The sequence below is a fragment of the Theobroma umbraticum genome, unplaced genomic scaffold (assembly GCF_002168275.2).
Source record: "Theobroma umbraticum cultivar Fairchild unplaced genomic scaffold, ASM216827v3 scaffold_50.0, whole genome shotgun sequence".
Taxonomy (NCBI): Eukaryota; Viridiplantae; Streptophyta; class Magnoliopsida; order Malvales; family Malvaceae; genus Theobroma; species Theobroma umbraticum.
The window spans coordinates 3,655,695-3,673,798 of NW_018397261.1; the positions used below are offsets into that span (position 1 = coordinate 3,655,695).

At 34.8% G+C, this 18,104-nt stretch overlaps 4 protein-coding genes across 5 annotated transcripts in view; 2 read left to right on the forward strand and 2 right to left on the reverse strand.

Annotated features, from left to right (window-relative positions):
• Positions 1–452, reverse strand: part of LOC149527096 (4-coumarate--CoA ligase-like 9) — a 4,795-nt gene extending 4,343 nt beyond the window's left edge. The window contains exon 1 of one of the 2 annotated variants that reach the window (XM_089783857.1): positions 1–452. This exon is cut by the window's left edge and continues 722 nt beyond it. In XM_089783857.1, the coding sequence (XP_089639983.1) occupies positions 1–286 (286 nt within the window). In that variant the 5' untranslated portion in view covers positions 287–452. The other variant, XM_089783858.1, reaches the window with a different exon arrangement.
• Positions 453–2,639: 2,187 nt separating this feature from the next.
• On the forward strand, positions 2,640–7,354 carry LOC110418174 (Transducin/WD40 repeat-like superfamily protein). Its single transcript, XM_021430822.1, has 12 exons — positions 2,640–2,778; positions 2,873–2,988; positions 3,079–3,108; positions 3,236–3,372; positions 3,598–3,768; positions 3,913–3,976; positions 4,078–4,185; positions 4,657–4,810; positions 5,432–5,521; positions 5,897–5,952; positions 6,089–6,143; positions 6,818–7,354. Exons 1-12 carry the CDS (start codon positions 2,697–2,699, stop codon positions 7,039–7,041), a joined length of 1,287 nt encoding a protein of 428 aa, XP_021286497.1. The 5' UTR covers positions 2,640–2,696; the 3' UTR covers positions 7,042–7,354.
• A 985-nt stretch (positions 7,355–8,339) lies between these two features.
• LOC110418023 (mitochondrial pyruvate carrier 1) lies at positions 8,340–11,285 on the reverse strand. Its single transcript, XM_021430642.2, has 5 exons — positions 11,127–11,285; positions 9,804–9,926; positions 9,597–9,651; positions 9,364–9,499; positions 8,340–8,646 (listed from the first exon to the last, which is right to left on the reverse strand). Exons 2-5 carry the CDS (start codon positions 9,897–9,899, stop codon positions 8,607–8,609), a joined length of 327 nt encoding a protein of 108 aa, XP_021286317.1. The 5' UTR covers positions 9,900–9,926; positions 11,127–11,285; the 3' UTR covers positions 8,340–8,606.
• A 1,911-nt stretch (positions 11,286–13,196) lies between these two features.
• Positions 13,197–16,519, forward strand: LOC110418415 (beta-glucosidase 13-like). The gene is made up of 13 exons (XM_021431138.2): positions 13,197–13,382; positions 13,469–13,587; positions 13,669–13,738; positions 13,843–13,901; positions 14,016–14,091; positions 14,218–14,295; positions 14,390–14,477; positions 14,593–14,842; positions 14,954–15,069; positions 15,260–15,480; positions 15,599–15,739; positions 15,838–15,946; positions 16,043–16,519. The coding sequence occupies exons 1-13, from the start codon at positions 13,289–13,291 to the stop codon at positions 16,227–16,229; spliced, it is 1,608 nt and encodes a 535-aa protein (XP_021286813.1). The 5' UTR covers positions 13,197–13,288; the 3' UTR covers positions 16,230–16,519.
• The last annotated feature ends 1,585 nt before the right edge of the window (positions 16,520–18,104 follow it).

Sequence of the window (18,104 nt, forward strand, 5' to 3'; positions counted from 1 at the left end):
AAGGAGGGGAGAGGATAAAAGCAACGTCGTTTTGGGAGAGGGAGTAGCGTTTTTGGAGAGAATAAGCGAGGGAGTGGATTTGAGAAACGAATTGAGAGTAAGCCAGCGTTTGGCCGGTGGTGGCATTGACGACGAAAGTGGTGATGCCGCCGGTGGAAGTGGAATGGAAGACGGAGAGACAATACTCTGCGACGGAAAGAGGTCGATCGGTTGGCGGGAGAGGGATGGGTGGTTTCAGGCTACTGTAAGTTCCTGTTTCGTAACAGAATCCGGTGTTTGGATCCATTTGAACGGTTGGGATTTGCTTCTGCCAAGGAAATGGAGATGTGAGTTGATCGGCAATTCAGAGCGGTTAGTACCTGTATACCGTTTTCATTTGAAGGTTGTGGCTGTCAGTGATTTTTATATGGAAAGCAGATAGAAACTGGCTGGAAGAGGCTGTTGGGTTTAGTTAACGACTTTTAAATGAATTACGTCTCAAATTTTGGTTTTTGCGACGCCTTTGCTTAATTAAGTAACACCAACCGACAATGATTGAAGACTTAATAGAGTTATCTTTTCGGACTTTTTCATGAAAATAAAATCTTAAATTTCACTACTTACTACCTACGACCAACGCAATTTTTTATTTTTTGTTTCAATTCTAGTAAAAGTCTATACTTTTAAACTATATATTTAGCATTTAAATTTCTCAGGTGGGGCAATCATTGCTGTCATCTGTTACTCTACGAGGCATTGTTTGAACTTTGGAAAATACTTGTTTATCAAGTGATAATTAATTAATTTGAATAACAATTAATCCTCATTTATTTTACTTCTTTTTCTTTATTTTCTGATTGAGGATAGTTTTTGTTTTATGGTTTCGATTAAGTTTATTAATTTTTTTAAAAACTATTTATCATTTAATACATTACTCTCATCAATTATTTTTTAAAAAAACATATTAATTACAAAAATATTTGAATTAAAAAGTGAAGAGGATTTAGACAACAAACTGATTGATGTTTGGATGAGCGGATTTGAGGAGTTAGGGTCAAAGCGCCTTTTATGACTGACTATTTTGGGTTTGACCGATTCTCTTTCGGTTTGACTTGTTGTTAGATGGTTGTCGTGACTGCCAAATGGTTGGCTTGGCTGGTTATTATGGAAGAGATGTTGCGTAGGGTCACACGGGCATGGCCCCATTTGCATTCATCTTTTGCTGTGTCGAAACACAACAGCCGGTGAACTTTGCTTCAGATGTCTGGCCCCTTCTTAATATCAAGACAACGAGATTGATTGAAACATCTTTATCAATCATTAATTGCCTCGGTCTTTCCCACTATAAATCAGATATTTGAAATAATTATTATACTTTTAGCATTTTATATTCACTCAAAGCCATACCTAATACTCGTATTTATTTATATTATTATTGCAATATGCAACTCCCTCTTTGATTTTAGTGTACTTTATATTAAATTTTTTTAATCAAATTGGTATATCATGATTTTTAATGTCAAAAAAGTGAAAGATAATCATAGAAAATCATTTTCAAACATATAAAAGAAGATTAGGAGTTTTTTTTTTTTTAAAGAAAGAGGGCATAATTTTAGGATATATAAAAAATGGACAAAAAATAGGATTAAGAGAGTATAAGAAGTGTTGTTCACTATTTTAGAATTAAGAAAAAAAGTAATTTTAGATTTTATTTTTACTTGGATTTCATAGCACACATGCTCAAAGTGAGAATCAAAAAATTACCCAATAATTTTTTTCTTAAAAATGACTTTTAATATATATATATATATAATGATAAAAAGAAAAAACAAGATAACAAATCTTTGATATAAAAAAAAAAGGTGAAAGTGGGTTAGTATTTATCAAATTGGATAGTGTTCCATCTAAAGTTAAATGATTGAAAACAAATTACAAACTGAAATAACAACTTCTTTTCTATAAATGATTGATTTATAAATTATAACATAACTGATTTCAAAAATAAAATGATAACATGATTTTTTGTCTACACGAATATTATTTTTCTAAACTTATAAAGTGATGTCGTGGTTATGGGTTAAGATATCGGTAGTCCTAAGGCATCTATGTTAGGGACAAATAATTAGTCACAAACCCTGTGTTTTGCATGTTAGTACTGTCTACTGATACTTTTTTTTTTTTAAACAAAATATTTGATTTTGATTATTATTATATTATATTTCTTAAATTATAAAAAATTATTTTACAATATCATATGATAATAAAAAAAATATAAATGAATAATTTTTCTCTCTTAAGGTTTCAGAAAGATGCGAGATTTGGTGTGAATTTCTATTCTTTCAATAAGAACTTATTCTCTTACCAAATTACTCAATCTCTTTTAAAATTTTAGAAAAAAAATTATTTTGGATGATTGATGAGGAATGAGAAAAGAACATAAAATCGTGAAAATGATTTTGAGAGATACGTGAAAATATTTTGTTTTTTATTTAATTAATTATTAAAAGTTTTTAATATTTAATTTTAAATTTTTAAAATTTTTAATTTTATCCCATAACATTTGGTACATTAAATATAAATCTTATTTTTTTAACAAGTTTTTTTTATTATAATTTTATTAAGTCGAACGGTGGCGTTTCGACTAAATAAGGGTTTTAAGGGTTTTTGCCTGCTAGGCTGACGCAAAAACTCTGAATAGCCGTTTAACAAAGCAGAGGATGCCTCGCACGACCACCGTCGAGTGCCCTGGTTGCCCTCCGTTTCGAGCCCTGACCTTCGATGCCCTTGGTCTCATCAAAGGTTTTAATTTCTATTAACTTAACCAACGCTAATTATTTAATTCAAACGATTGAACTCTTCATTAGTTTTTTCTTTTATTATCATTGGTGAATAGTAATCGAAGCTCGAGGCAAAGAAGGAGGGGTTCCCAAAGTGGTAGACAGATGGGGAGATCCTGACGCTTCCAAATGCGTTCTTGCTGCTTCCATTGATGACCGCAAGACCGACCCGGTTAGTTACATATATATATATATATAAAGAAGCAAAGTGGGTATTGAGAAATATTGCTTTTTTATTGAAATTTTGATTCTTCTATTGCAGTTATTAGCTGTTGCAAGAAAAAGTGGTATGGTAAGTAACCTTCATCTTTCTTCTCCTGTCCTAGTAGTTCCAGGACAGATTGAGGTATTGAGAAATGTTGCTCTTTTTTTTTTTGTATTGAATATTTCTTTATTTCTTTGTGCAATATATACTGCAGGTTGAGGTACTTAATCCTCTTAATGGTGAACTTTCTGTTACGGTTTCAAATGTTAATAGTGGTAGTACTAGACCAGAAGATGATGCTATTGTGGGTTTGCATTTATTCAGAAGACAGAGGCTGGAGTTAACATCCAGGTATAGATGTATTCTTATTATTTTCTGGATTTCTATCAGTGTTAAATGGAAATCAATATGGGTCCTCCTCCCACTCTCACTCGGACTAAACTGTGCTTGCCTGTTATTTCTTATTTTTTTATTTATGTAATTTACCGTAGATACTGACATAAATGGTTCTTGGTAGTCACAATTCCTCTACTTGGATGACATTATTGATCTCTATAAATATTTTATCATTATTAGGTCATGCACTTTGCTCACATGTACAACAAAAGGAAATGCGAGCATAAGGTCGGTTGAAATGACTGATTCTTCAGCAGATTCTGTTGCCTCAAAAACGTGGAGTGTATGCACCTCTGGTAATATCTCATGTTCTCAAGTGGATGGAAGTGAAAGCTATGCGATATTTGGAGGGTGAGTGTGTTTATGTTGTATGACTCTGCAATCTAAGCTTCAGACTTGATTTTATATTCATTTGCTGGTAGGGTATTTTCATACTCCACTGGATGATTATCAATAATAGTTTGGTAAATAATATCGAATTCTTTTCCAAGTCAGGAAGGGTGTTGAAGTTAATATGTGGGATCTAGACAAATGTACTCAGATTTGGACTGCAAAACCTGTGAGCCTTTTGATCCTCACTAAATTAATTTAAATAAAATATTTATCTTTTAGCAACTGCTGCTTTTTCTCATTTATCTTAACTTTTCCCATTTTGGACAGCCTCCTAAGAACAGCCTTGGTATTTTTACCCCTAGTTGGTTTACATCTGCAACATTCCTCAGCAAAGATGATCACCGTAAAGTTGTGGCTGGCACCAACAGCCACCAGGTAACTTTTTACAGCCATCTGGCAGTCCTTGAACATATATGCTGACATTTTAATGTAATTTTGATTGTGCAGACATATATACATTTTTATAAGTTCTCTTCTGAAGGAAACTTTTGTGCTTGACTGCATATTGCCAGTTTCTACAACTATTTTTGATTCTTAAATATTGATGCATGTTGGTTTGAGATGTTCAAAGATTAATTTCAGTTAAATTTGGAAAACAAGTTTTGAATCTTTTTTGGGTGTAGGTTTATGTTTATATGCAAGTTACATCAATTTAATTTTATTTTTATTTGCAATCATGACTGTGGTGGACCTAAAGTTTAGGTCTGCTCCAGGAATACAGATTTGAGTCTGTTATCATAGCAATGCATGGGATCCTTGTAATTTCTTTTTTCTTTTTTTGAAAAGCTATCCTTGTATTTTCTTGACTCTGGATAACCTTTTTTCTCTTATGGTTTCTGTTGACAGGTTCGCCTTTATGATGTTTCTGCTCAACGAAGACCAGTTATATCATTTGACTTCAGGGAGACCTCCATAAAAGCAGTTACTGAAGACCTAGATGGCCATACAATCTATATAGGGAATGGCTCTGGTGACCTTGCTTCTGTGGATATACGCACAGGTACAAGATTGATTCTATATGCATGTTCAGCGGTACTTCATGCCATTTTGCACTTTTGCGTTTCTGATTCTTTGTAGGTCAGCTCTTCTACGAGTTTAAGTTGACTTTTTACATTATACTAGTGATTTTTTCTGGTAAATTTATTCAACCTTTTGGAGATCTAGGTCAGAATTCACACTTTTATTATGGTTGCATGTTCCATATTTTATACCTTATGGCCAAAATCAGAGCAGTTTGAGGATTACCTCTATTGAATATTGTGTCCGTTAGAAGTAGGCTTAAAGCATTCTTTGAGTTCTGTAGTTGTAACAGATTATGTTCATGTACATTTTAGTCTACTATCTTGGTGAGAACATTGGCTTGTTGTCAGTTGAAATTGCGCTATCTATTGTCTACTTGAGGTTTCAACCCATTTTCTAAGATGCCTCATTTTCAAAATTGAAGATTTGTTGTATACCTAAATAAAATGTAGATTGGACTTGCTGGTTTCCTGGAGAGGATCCAAAACAAGTAGAAGTGGATGTCCTGTTGTTGCATCTGTTCTTAATTGACTTTTGCTTAAATGATTTGGTGTGTTCCTTTCCCTGTAATTCTGTTAATGCTGGAAGAATTTCCTTATAGGTAAATTGTTGGGATGCTTTTTGGGAAAGTGTTCTGGAAGCGTCCGATCCATTGCTCGGCACCCTGAACTTCCAGTGATAGCATCATGTGGTGAGTATATGATATAGTGTTTTGTGAAGCTAAAGCTTTTTCTAGCATCTATGATACTTGGTGTGTTAACATAATTTTGCAGGCTGTGTTTGCATGCACAGTCTGCACTTTGGGAAGTTTTTTTTGCTGGCAGTTCTTATGAAAGATGGTTAAGCTCTTGGAGATGATTTTGTTGCTTGTAAGAGCTAGAAAGGAAGAAAAAGGATTTTTAATTTGTCCCAGATGATGCTCGAAGCTTTTACTCTTTATCTGTTTTTCCTAATTTTGCCATGCTATCAATGTTTTCTTTCCTGTGTCAACTTTAAATAATTTTATTTTTGCTTTTCGAAATTTGGTGGATTTGCAATTAGCTTCTCAAGCTTGTGTTATTTCTAGGTTTGGACAGCTATTTGCGCATTTGGGATATAGGAACAAGGCAACTTCTTTCATCGGTATGTTCTGTTCAGAGATAGAGAGTTAAATGCACCTTGCATCTGATGTGCCACTTCTTGTTGTTCATGTTTATGGTAAAGTTGCATAAAAATACACTATACCAAACACTTTAACTGCCTACATTTTTTGGTGCAGGTTTTCCTGAAGCAGCATCTTACAAAAGTTGTTTTTGATACAAATTTTACTGAAGGTCACTTCTCACTCAAATCTATAGTGTTGACAAAAGCTTAATTTCCATGTTCTGTGTCACTGGTTATCAATATGGCATCATGTTGTGTTCGTTCTGGGTCATACTGCATTTAGTGAAAAAGAATTTTGGCTGGAAGCATGCTGCTTTTAGTGTTTTGTAAACAAGCAGGTGTTAGCCTTGTTTTTTGTCCACAATTTTTTTAACTTCCAAAAGCAAGACCCCAGTCAATGGCCTCTGGCCAATCACATACTTCGTCTGACAATGCAAGGGTATGACTAAATATTAGGTTCAAACAAGTGAAGCAAGGAGGGGTTGCCTTTCATGTATGAAAAGAGTGTTATAGAGAATGTATGATCATCACCATAAGCTGCCAATAAGTTGCAATCATGCCATTACTTGAAGGTGGAAAAATTCAAATGCATCTAGGCTCAAATAGAAAGAAAAAACGAATGAGGGAGAGGATGATTTCCTAAAGGTTTCTGTTTTCCTTGAGGCTACCTGAAGATGGCAGATTGTTGAGTGTAGAGTTTGAGAAAATTTGTACTTTTTCTTTTGGGGATTAATAGAAGGGTTAGGGAGTGTGGAGTAGGTGGAGCCAACAATGTTATGGTATAAGGTGACCATATTTCGTACTGAGTTTGGCTGCTAATGCATGGACATTCTATTTTATGCAGAAGTTAGACACACTGCGGCAGATTCAGCACTGCATGAAGCACAGAACATAGGTGAAGTCCAATCCGCAGATGAAACAGAAAAACTGCCTACAAAAAGGAAGAAATCATCCAAAGAAGATAGAGGGAGCAGAAAGAAGGCGTCTAAAGATAAGGATGGAAGCAAGAAGTTGAAATCCAAGAAAAGAAGCAAAAGCTTAGAGAATGAGTTTGCTGATGATGCATAGATGAAGTATTGCTCACACCGGAAGGCACTGGCGTCAAACATCATACATTGTGATCAGGAAGGCATGGTAAAGAAGCAGGCAGCAGATGGTTGAAATTTAAGCAAAGGAAGTTGCTGTATGTCAGGTTTGACAGAAAATATGCGAGCCTTACAAGAGGACTTAAGATTTCTCCAAAAGAAAATGTGTTAGGATAGTGTAATTGATAGTATTAAATTGGTTTCTAAGTTATTGAAAAGAGCCTGTATTTCATCTGAGTGAGTCATGCAAAACTCATTTTTGTTTTCCAATCTAATGCCATCATATTTTAACTCCAGCATTGTGTTTTCCTAACAAGTTACAGTTTGTTGTGAACAAATGTTTAGTTTCATCATCTGTCTAAGCATAGATCAATTTTTTTTCCCGAGTTAGTGCTATTGTCTATGATCATAAGCATTGATTTTGCAAAACAGTTTGAAATTCTTTTGAAAAATGTCTAGTTTCATAATCCCGCTTGAGAAATGCAACATTATCGAACTCCGTGGGTAGTCTCTTTTAGGTTACCTTGTAGAGCGTTCTTGAATCTTGGCTTATCTGTGTTGCTAATTCGAGAAAAATGCACCTTCAAAGGTAAGTGGTACAGTCTCATTTGCCTATAACACTGATGAACTTGTTTGCTTTTGGTTTTCACTGAGCAGAAATCAAAATGCTTTGAGTTTTTGGTTTCATGCATTGCGTAGAGATTACAAGATCAAAGGTAACATTCATTACGCACCTTGTTAAGTCCTAAGAAATAAACAGGCACAACCCAAACACTTTCCCTTCAGAAAGGACATGCTATTGCTTCTCTTCATGAATATGAAACCATCCATTCCAACCCCAGAGCATAAAGTCCTTGGAGTTACTACCTACTCAAGTTGTAAGCAAGAGAAACAACTCCACCAGCCACGATGGTTTCTTCTAATCAAATAAAGTCACACAATCTGGGGATTGTACGTCAAATTTGCTTATGCAAATAGTAGAGCTGTAAGGGCTGGATGAAGAAAGTTGGTAACAAGACAATGAAGTGAAAATTCAGCCAAGGTCAACCAGGCCATTGCCTACTTATGTTAGTAAAGGGCATTTGATGTATTGTACATTCTGATTGGGTTAAAGAGAAACCCGGAGCCAGGTGAGCACTTGCCAAAAGAATGGCGTGGCAAAGTTGTGCTTCCATAACTTCAGCTAAGTTGCTGTTAGACAATTTATTTAGAAGCCAATTGTACATGCAAGAATTCCTTTGTCCATCCTTGCATTCGGATAATTACCTATTTATGATCAGCTAAATCAATGGAAAGTTTATTCAATAGCACGATGCCCAAATCATTACCAGCGATGATAGATTTCTAAGCTATTCTACCTCTCACATGGAATGACAAAGTGGGCCAATCAACATTCACGTAATAGTGTAATTGGCTTTGCGGAGCTCTAAGCTTGCAGTCAAAGGAATGTGAGTTGATTCAAGCAAATTCTTTATACGGTAAGTTGGGAATACATACTTCAGGGATCACAACAAAAATCACAGAAACTCAGAATGAATAAAAGCTGCTTTACTGTGATGAGGCTTCCTCTTTCTTCTCTGACAAATACCTAGAGAACGTTAGAAAATACATTAGATCTAGTGACACTTGTCTTTTATTGTAAGAATCCATGTGTTTTAAAAGCTCAGAGAAATAATATCTACTATACCAAAACAAAACTATAAGCAAAGATGTAGCTGTAAGTAAGTTCCAGACGTTCAAAAACGGCCCTCATACATGGTGGACATTATGGAAAACATTAACTGAAAGAACTTACTATGCTTCTTAAATTCCAATAAAAATTATAAGAAACATTATAAATGCTGTGTAAGCCAAACCAAATGCCTTTTCTAAAATCAGCAAAGTTGTCTCTTTCCTTTATAATAGCAAAATTTCCTGGTTAAAGCAGAAGCATGATCCCAATTATTTTATCATTGCTTGTTCACAAGCAACAACATTTTTAAGAGAACACTAACAATAGTTTCATATGGGAAATTCAACTTTGACAGCAACAAACTGAACAAGCCCTGGTGCTTAAATAGTAAAATCATCTGGCACTACAGCTAGTAAATGATTTGGTCCTGACTTCGAATATTTAGTGACACCATATATGAGAACATTTCAGTATCAGAACAAAATCTCCCATGAGCATTTCTAAAGATGGTCAACTGAGGTCAGCATAAAGAAGAGACAGGAAAATATAGTTGGGTAAAATAAGATGGGAAACCCAATGGCCGTTGCATAGAAAAGGAATTAGCTCAATGTGAACCATAAACACCATACTTACCCCTGAGCTCTTGCCCAACGGGAAAGTTGGTAGAGCTGTACAGTCTCATTTGAAGCATGGCATGCAAGGAGTAGATAGTTTCGAGGCTGAACCATCCATGCAAACCTCATGAATAGTGCAGAATAGACACACATTGCTGTGAAACAACACAGAAGTAAACAGTTAGAATCTTGGCCAGCTAACAAATACCAAGAAAAATCCTTTGTTCTTTCAAAGTATATTTTATTTTTAACCTGTTGTCATGTTGCCAGAAATCATTTCTGGGGGCTTCTTCATGTCCACCAACCCCTGAAATATTTACCAATAATGTTCAGACAACAGTCATAAAGCACTAAGTTGTATCCTCTTCAGATCCAGCATAATTTTCTCCAAAAGGAGAACAACTAAACATAGCAAAACCTATATTTCTATAATCGAAAATTGAAGGTAGTTAAGCATACAGCAAGAACAAATCCCCAATTGGCAACAGGGCCCCAAAAGTGAGTTGTTTTCGGACCGACTGGACTGTTCAGGAATGCTCGGAAGGAAGACGCCATCTGTGACAAATGCTGCTGAAAATATCTCTGCAATGGTTGAAGACATGTAAGTTGGAAAAGAATTATTAAAAATTATCAAATTTCAAAATTTAAGTACATGCGGCTGCAGAAACTGAAGGTTATAATGATCATTTGAAAACAAAGCAACAAATATATGTAGAAGCTAGGTTAATTTTCAAATTATTCTCGGCAAACAACAAAAATTATGCCTCACTTCCATCTCAGCCTGGCTGTTTGCATCTGTCCACCCCATGCCACCTCCCAGACAATATTTATCCTTTTCATGAGTCAAACTCTACAAGTCATTTAAGACTCTGCTTGGTTAACCCATTCCATGCAAGCAAAGAGCTTGGCCTCAAGGTCTAAGCTATTAACCAATTCAGTTGCTGTAATCATCATATATAAATAAACCTATTCATAAACCCATAAATTAATAGCTTAAGCTTTCAGCTTGAATGGTTCTTGACATAATATCAGAGTCTATTAAACCAGTTAGCTTGTGTGTGAGTGGGAATGCCAGCGAATAAAAACTATCTTTGGGCAATTGTACAGTCTACGTAATTGCCATTGAAAGTGCAAAGAAATCTCTATACTTAAAATAAGTCAACCTAACTCAACATTACATCAGGCAAACACAGTGTACACAAAACAGTCAGATTGATGCGCTCTCTTTCTATCTCTCACACACACTTGTTTCGTTAGAGCAGAAACCGAGGAGTCTACAAACATAGAACATAAAACTGAAAGCAAGCACCTTTGACTTTTAACATTTGTACAAACATGGACAAAACTTGGTCAAAAGTTAGCCAGGGCTTCTCATGAACACAATGGCTAAAATCCCACCATAATTATACTCATTAACTAAGAAATCAAAAGAATCGTTCTCATATAAACATAAAAACTGAAATCCAAGATACCTAATAATAATAATAATAATAATAAAGAAACACTTTACATCGAAAAACATATTTCCAAATTATTTTGGAGATAAAAATCCCTAACTCATATAGGAACACAGAAAAAAAAAAGATAGCTACTCATTGCAATGATCAGGAAATGCCAAAGACTCGAACTTTAAGTGAAACTCTATAACAAAAATTAAATATTAAAATAACAAAAAATTGAATCGAAGAGGAAGTCACGATTCAGCTAAGAATATCAGTAAATCACAAATCAGACGGCGACGACGAAGATGAAGATGATGTGTGTGAAGATATAGAGGAGCACCTGTCTAAAAGATCTAGCCGGGGAACGTAACGAGGATCGGCGAGTCCGGGGCGGGGCTGGCGCAAGAAAGAGTGGAAGATAGAAATGTTTGGTGGGAGAGAAAGTAAGCGGAATTTGATTCGGATCTTCTGACTTTCTGACTTCTGCGTTGGAGCTGTCATCCTGTGAGATAGGGTTTAGCGGATAATTTGACACGTAGCTTAGGGGCCTTAATTGGATCCAATTGAGAATTTTTTTATTTAATTTATTTAACCAACACTAGAAAATACACGTATCTTTGGCTGCGTGGAGCATTTCCATTGGTTACGACTTCGAAGGATGTTTGGTTTAAAAGGGATATACGCATCTTTGCCCCGTCGAGTTCACTTGGTTTGGATTTGGGACAGAGAAATTCGAGTATAATTACAAATTTGAATAAAAAAAGTACTTACTTATGTCAAATCATATGATAGATGTAAATTTACTTATTTTAAAAGATAGTATCTTAGTAAGTTTATTGAATAACTTAATACAATTTTAATTTTTGATAAAATTATACATCAATCGATAAGTTAAATATTTAAATATAATACAAATTTAGTTATGCTTATATTAAAATTTAAATTCAAACGACTTTTGTTGGATTAAGAAAATTCAAAAAAAATGCACAAAAATGCACATCAAAATAATGGTGAAAATAACAACACTTATACTCCATTTAATTAGCAACGATCATGTTAAGTATATTTTGGATTTTAACAAGAAATAAAATATATTTTGTTCCACTAACATTGTCAAAACACAAAATATATATCGGTTATATATATTGAAAAAAATAAAGATATAATTATAAATGATTTACTTGTCAAAGTAATTAGATATAAGGTAAGATATAAAAATAAATAAAATAATTTTATATTTTTTTATTTATTGATATGAAATTCAACAAAGTTTTGAAAACTTAAAAAATAATAAAAAGTGAAAGATATTTATCAATCAAAAATTTGTTTTTTATTGCATTCTAGTATTTTACTAATCGATTAAACTATGATTTTTTTGTTTTAAAAAAATAAGTTCGAAATCTTTTTTCTTTTAAAAAAATTTGTTTTCTATTTGATCCGTTATTTTTTTTCATTAAAAAAAAAGATGTAAAGCATAACAAAAGTAAATAGTATAAGAAGAACCATTAAAGAGGAACGAAAAAGTAATTTAAAGAAAGAAATGTCCAAGAAATAAAGTAGTGAGACTAGTAGAATCATATGTTATCTTTACATAAACACAAAACAATATTTGTTACACTTGAGTTAATTTGTATTTATTCTTTTATATATTGAACATTAATATATATTAGTTTGTCCCCACCCAAGATAAATCTTGGATCCATCTCTAATTATAATGAATATTTTTAATTCTTATATTATAAAAAATTATTATTTATATAATTATTCAGAATATTTACATATATAGCTTATAATTTTATTTATAAAATTTTAAAAATATTTTATTAATCCAATATTGATTTGAAACCCAATGTTTTACGCTATTGACCTGATCATCGGGAACTTTGAACGGATTTTAATTTTTTATTTTTATTTCAAATTCTCTTTTGTAATAATGGCTATTATTATGATGGCTTGGTTTGTATATGCATTTATTTATCTTATTAATAAAATTGTCTCTCCAAAAACAAAAATCAAAAGAAAAAAAAATGGAAGAGAACGTTTAGGATAGATTCAAATAAATATAAAGAAGAAGATTGTCGAAAGGATTAAATTGTAACATTTGCTTCTGTTTGGGTTCAGTTTCAGAGTGGATTAAAACCAGAAACTGAATCAACTTTGGTCGCATAATAAGGACAGATGCTAACGAAACCGTCTATTCTGGGGACAATTAGTAAGGGAACTGACACTTCATCAACCAAAACAACATAAATGGGACTGTTTCATATCATTCATGGTTGTCACATTGATTACATTTTCAATGACCAATTAAATCAGATTTCTAGTTAGGCATCGTTTCGATGGGGTCTTATATAAGAAGAGGCGCATCCTCCTCTTCTTACACATTCACTCTCCGCTCCACAAACACCAAGACACCTTCATATATTGACTTCAGGTATTGCAGCCGAATCTTGTTATAGATATGAATGTGTGTTAAAGAAACAGCAAGCTATAAATTAAGGAATGTTGCCAGTTTCATCAGCTCGGAATCCTCAGCAGAGTCTGATCTGGATCTCTGCCTTTGCTTTGTTTGCCTGCTTGTCTGTGCATGGCCGATGTTTGTTCCTCTTTCTCACTTCCTTCATGGTTTTTCTTGTTCTTTTTGGCTTGCTTTGTGTTTAACACACTAAAATTTCGATGCAGTAACTCAAGCATCCCAGGAATGGGTAGGCGCACCTTTATCAGACTCCAGAGAATATTTGAATGTCAGATCCCATTTTCCAAGTGATTTTGTTTTTGGAGCATCGACTGCCGCTGCTCAGGTGAGCTTTACCCGAAATTGGAATATCAAATCATATATGATGCAAGACACTCTTTTTGTCACATACTAGTATCAAGTGCAGATTGAAGGGTCGACTGCATCTGAAGGGAAAGGACCTAGCGTTTGGGATCAATTTCTTCGGCAATTCCCAGGTTGGCACCTCAAGTAGTAACATGATTCTTATTATATACAACTACTTAACTGGAATTTCATTTGCAGCTGGATTATCATTTGAATTGTATATGGTTTTCTGCAGATATAGTGAAGGACAAGAGTACCTTGGATGTAGCAATCGATTCATATAACCGCTACAAGGTAACGCATCTATCATCTTAGGCTTTCAAGTTACCATGAAAGTTTAATGTAGGAGATATAAGACTCCAAATCCGCCACCACTTATTAAACAAATTATGGGAAATGTATTTGCAGGAAGATGTGTTGGCTTTGAAGGACCTAGGCATAGATGCTTATAGATTTTCCATCCCCTGGACCAGGATTTTGCCTAGTAATATTTTCTTCATCAAACTCTTTGTTCTTCTGTTCAAAAACGAAAAGAGAAGAAGAGATAATAGTCGGAGGGCATTCTAATATTTATTAACCACTTTACAATTTATTCCTTCTATATATGTAGATGGATCTTTGGGTGGTGGAATAAATCAGGAGGGTATCAATCACTACAACAGTCTCATCGATGAGTTGATTAAACATGGTGATTAGAAGTTCAATGAAATTAAGTTTTGGGTGTTTCCCAACTTTGTTTTTGTCATTTGGCTAATTCATTTTATATGTTTCATCAATTGAAGACATCAAGCCCTTTGTGACACTATTGCACTTTGACTCACCGCAAGCCCTTGAAGAGAAGTACGGAGGCTTTTTAAATCGCAATATTGTGTAAGTTTCCATTCTAACATATCTAGTACTTCATATCTAAGTCTTTGGCTCTTTGCCACTTATAAGAGTAATCGATGGTCACTCTGCCATTAGTTAATTTGCTTTCCCTTTTCAGAGAGGATTTCAAGAAGTATGCTGAAATTTGTTTCAAAGCATTTGGAGATCGCGTGAAAAATTGGATTACAATCAATGAACCACTAATTATTGCTAACTTTGGGTATAGCACGGGAGTGGCTCCGCCGGGCAGATGTTCGGATAGAAAAAAGTGTCCCGCTGGTAATTCAGCCACTGAACCTTACATTGTTGCCCATAACCTTCTTCTTGCCCACGCAACTGTTGCTAGGCTTTACAAGGACAAGTACCAGGTAACTTTATAAGCCATAAAAATGCCCTCCCTCGGTGTATTTTAGGAACCATATGCTATTAGATTATAGACTATATATTATGTTTATTAATTGTTGAATTTGGTTTTCCAGGCAGCTCAAGGGGGAAAAATTGGATTGAGCCTTGTTGGGGAGTATTATGAGCCCTATTCAAACACATTGTTAGATAGAGCTGCAGCGACAAGGGCCTTGGATTTCATGTTGGGATGGTTAGTAAAATCACTCTATCTGATGAACAATTTCTCCAGTAAATTATCACGAATATCCAACTTGTCAAAGGCAAATTTGAGAAGCAAAACATAAGAGCTAATTTATCATGTTTCCACTTCGAACCCACAAAACCAATGATCGAAATTATTTAAAATGTTGAATCCATTGTTGCCTTGGTGCGGCTTCCAGGTTTATGGAACCCCTGGTGCGAGGACGGTACCCACTAAGCATGAGAAGATTGGTGAAGGATAGGCTACCCGTTTTCAGTGCAAAAGAAGAGAAGCTGGTCAAAGGATCTTTTGATTTCATTGGCATCAATTACTACACATCAAGATATGCTAAGCACATTCCAGTTAATCCACAAGCTGCACCTGTCAGCTACTTAGCAGACCAACATGTCAATGCCTCAGGTAATCTTAAATTCATCTGTATTTAAATAACCATCTGCTTTTTATTCCCCAGTAGGAAGAGGAAAAACAATTTTTGAATAATACATGCAAAGATCTTATTGCTGAATTATTTTGGCAGTGACCAAAAATGGAGTTCTTATTGGTCCAAAAGCCGAAGGGAGCTGGTACCTTTACATATATCCCAAAGGGCTGTACAGAATTTTGAAGTTTATGGAGAAAAACTACGATAAAAACCTTGAAATCTACATTACTGAGAATGGTTGGAACTTGATTCTCATGCTTAATTCCTTTCTACTGAATTCGTAGATACTTTTAATTTTGTGATTGCTAATGCATCTTCGTAACTACTTCGTATAGGTGTTACGGAGGAAAAGGATGACAGCATTCCGATCCATCAGGCGCTAAACGATCAACATAGAATTGACTTCATTCAGAAGCATTTGCAACAAATCCGCAAGGCAATCAAGTGAGCTTTTGTCTAAGTTTTTACATGTATTCATTCTTCCTTCGATATCCTTCACTAGCTTAGGAAAGTACTGATGAATGTGTTGCCTATACGCAGCAATGGAGTGAATGTCAAAGGATATTTCTATTGGAGTTCATTCGATGACTTTGAATGGTCAGAAGGGTATGGCGTCCGATTCGGACTTTACTACGTTGATTACAAGAACAGCCTCAAGCGCATCCCCAAGAAATCTGCTAAATGGTACCATGATTTGGTCAAAGGTGGCAGGAAACAAGCAAGCTAAAGATCGAGTTCATTATTGTTATAGCAACATTATATAATTCATTAAGAAATAATAGACAAGGAAAACAAAAAAGGACCCTGCTTTCAGGTGGATAGCATCTGTAAGCTTCTCTTAAGGGATGAATTACTCTGCAGGTTGGCTAATAGCATCCATTAGTTTTCTTATCAGAAAAATGAAAAAGGACTCTGCTTTCTGGTTCATAGTATTCATACGTTTCCAATATACTGAACGCGAAAGCTTCCATGCATTTGTTTTGTCAGAAAATTAGATGTTATTTGCTCAAAACTAGATCGCATTTAAAAGACCAAATACTAAATTAGAACAAAATAAGTTTCATTACCTTTCATCTCCACATATCTGGTTGACCTGCAAGATTGGCACAACTAACGCACCTTCAGGAATTCTAGGTATAACAACAGCATCAATAATCTAGTTCCTATACTGGTTCAATCCCCTGCAGCCACCACAACCAAGAACCTATCTTTCTCCTTTGAAACCTCGCCGGACCTTTCCGGTGTCCAAGAAAGGCCGGGACCCTTTTCCACCAGGCCACTGTAGTGAATAGAAATCATCCGCCTTAATTTGTGCCCCCATTGGTGCCTCCTCTCTATTTCTTGCCACTTGTCTTATAGCTTATTAACATTCCTAACGGTATTACCCTAAACGGCACTAGGTTTTCAACTTTTTAGCTCTTACGTTATCTTTGACAAATATAACATAAAGCGGCAGATTATAAGCCATTTAATAAAAAAAATAAAAGCTGCAGCTTATGGTACCGTCTCCAGCTTTAAGTCCTAAAACAAAAAATCTTTTAGCTTATACTACCTCCTTTAAACCGTTTATAATTTCGGAATTGTGTTGCTTCAGCTTAGTTGCTGTTTCTCCTTGAGTTTTTGGAAATTTGGAGATATAAATTGTGTTAGGTATATGGGAATAGTTTGCTCTTGACAAATGATATGATTGGAGAATTATTATGCAATGATGCATTTAATGCATTGGAGTTACGTTGAATTTGACATTTGAGCTGGCAAAGCATATGGGGCTTAACATGTTATGATTATATGATATGAATTTCGAAACATGGACTGTTGATGGCATGATGACATGAGAATTTGAGCATATGAGTTTTGTCCGATAGTTATGATTTTCGGACGTTGATTTGATAGTGACGATCGATTTCAATTTGATTGATTTTCCTTTATGATTGGTCGACTTTGATCAATCATTCTAGAGTATCGGTTTCGTCGGTTTTAGTTTCGCCCTTTTGACCAAATTTGACTTTTCTAAAATATTTCCACCTAAAGAAGATGTTAAGAGAGTGCCTCAGCACGTATCTATTTCCCACTATTCTTAGTTTCAATCAAAAAGCTCGTTTCTTGGGGTACATGGTAAAGTGTCCTTCACAAGCCTACATTGGTCATAGAAAATGAGACAATGTAGATAATTTTAGGAACAAGAGGTTAGAGTTGGCTGGTGAGCTGTTTGAATCTGAACTGAAAGTTCACATTGCACATGCAAGAGGGTGTATGGTTTAAGACTCTGAACAGAGATCTTTATTAAGATTGTAGTGTTCACATTATTGAGCACTATCTTGATGCCTCCATATTTACAAATAGCCTTTCAAGAGCATTTTCTACTGGAGCATGGTCTTATCCTTATAAAATGATAGAAAGGGTTTTAGGTGTTGTGGCAAATCTTGGATGAGCAAATCCATTGCAGACAATGGTTGATTCGAGGAAAACACGTGAATAGGTTCAGTACATTGAGAAGGTTAGAGATACGAGATACCCGTACGTTACTGTCGAATTGCATGGGGTATCAAGTATCTTTTAACAAATGTAAGTCTTTCTCACTTATTTTTCATGTTTTTCTTTG

Excerpts from the sequence above, each read along its gene's own strand:
- LOC110418023 (XM_021430642.2), bottom strand. The coding sequence starts at position 9,899 with ATGGCGTCTTCCTTCCGAGCATTCCTGAACAGTCCAGTCGGTCCGAAA. Across the intron at positions 9,652-9,803 it reads ATTGGGGATTTGTTCTTGCT|GGGTTGGTGGACATGAAGAA; the intron begins GTATGCTTAACT and ends TAAATATTTCAG. Across the intron at positions 9,500-9,596 it reads TTCTGGCAACATGACAACAG|CAATGTGTGTCTATTCTGCA; the intron begins GTTAAAAATAAA and ends GTTGTTTCACAG.
- LOC110418174 (XM_021430822.1), top strand. The coding sequence starts at position 2,697 with ATGCCTCGCACGACCACCGTCGAGTGCCCTGGTTGCCCTCCGTTTCGA. Across the intron at positions 3,109-3,235 it reads TTGCAAGAAAAAGTGGTATG|GTTGAGGTACTTAATCCTCT; the intron begins GTAAGTAACCTT and ends TATATACTGCAG. Across the intron at positions 5,953-6,088 it reads CAAGGCAACTTCTTTCATCG|GTTTTCCTGAAGCAGCATCT; the intron begins GTATGTTCTGTT and ends TTTTTGGTGCAG.
- LOC110418415 (XM_021431138.2), top strand. The coding sequence starts at position 13,289 with ATGTTGCCAGTTTCATCAGCTCGGAATCCTCAGCAGAGTCTGATCTGG. Across the intron at positions 15,070-15,259 it reads TTGGATTTCATGTTGGGATG|GTTTATGGAACCCCTGGTGC; the intron begins GTTAGTAAAATC and ends TGCGGCTTCCAG. Across the intron at positions 15,947-16,042 it reads CAAATCCGCAAGGCAATCAA|CAATGGAGTGAATGTCAAAG; the intron begins GTGAGCTTTTGT and ends GCCTATACGCAG.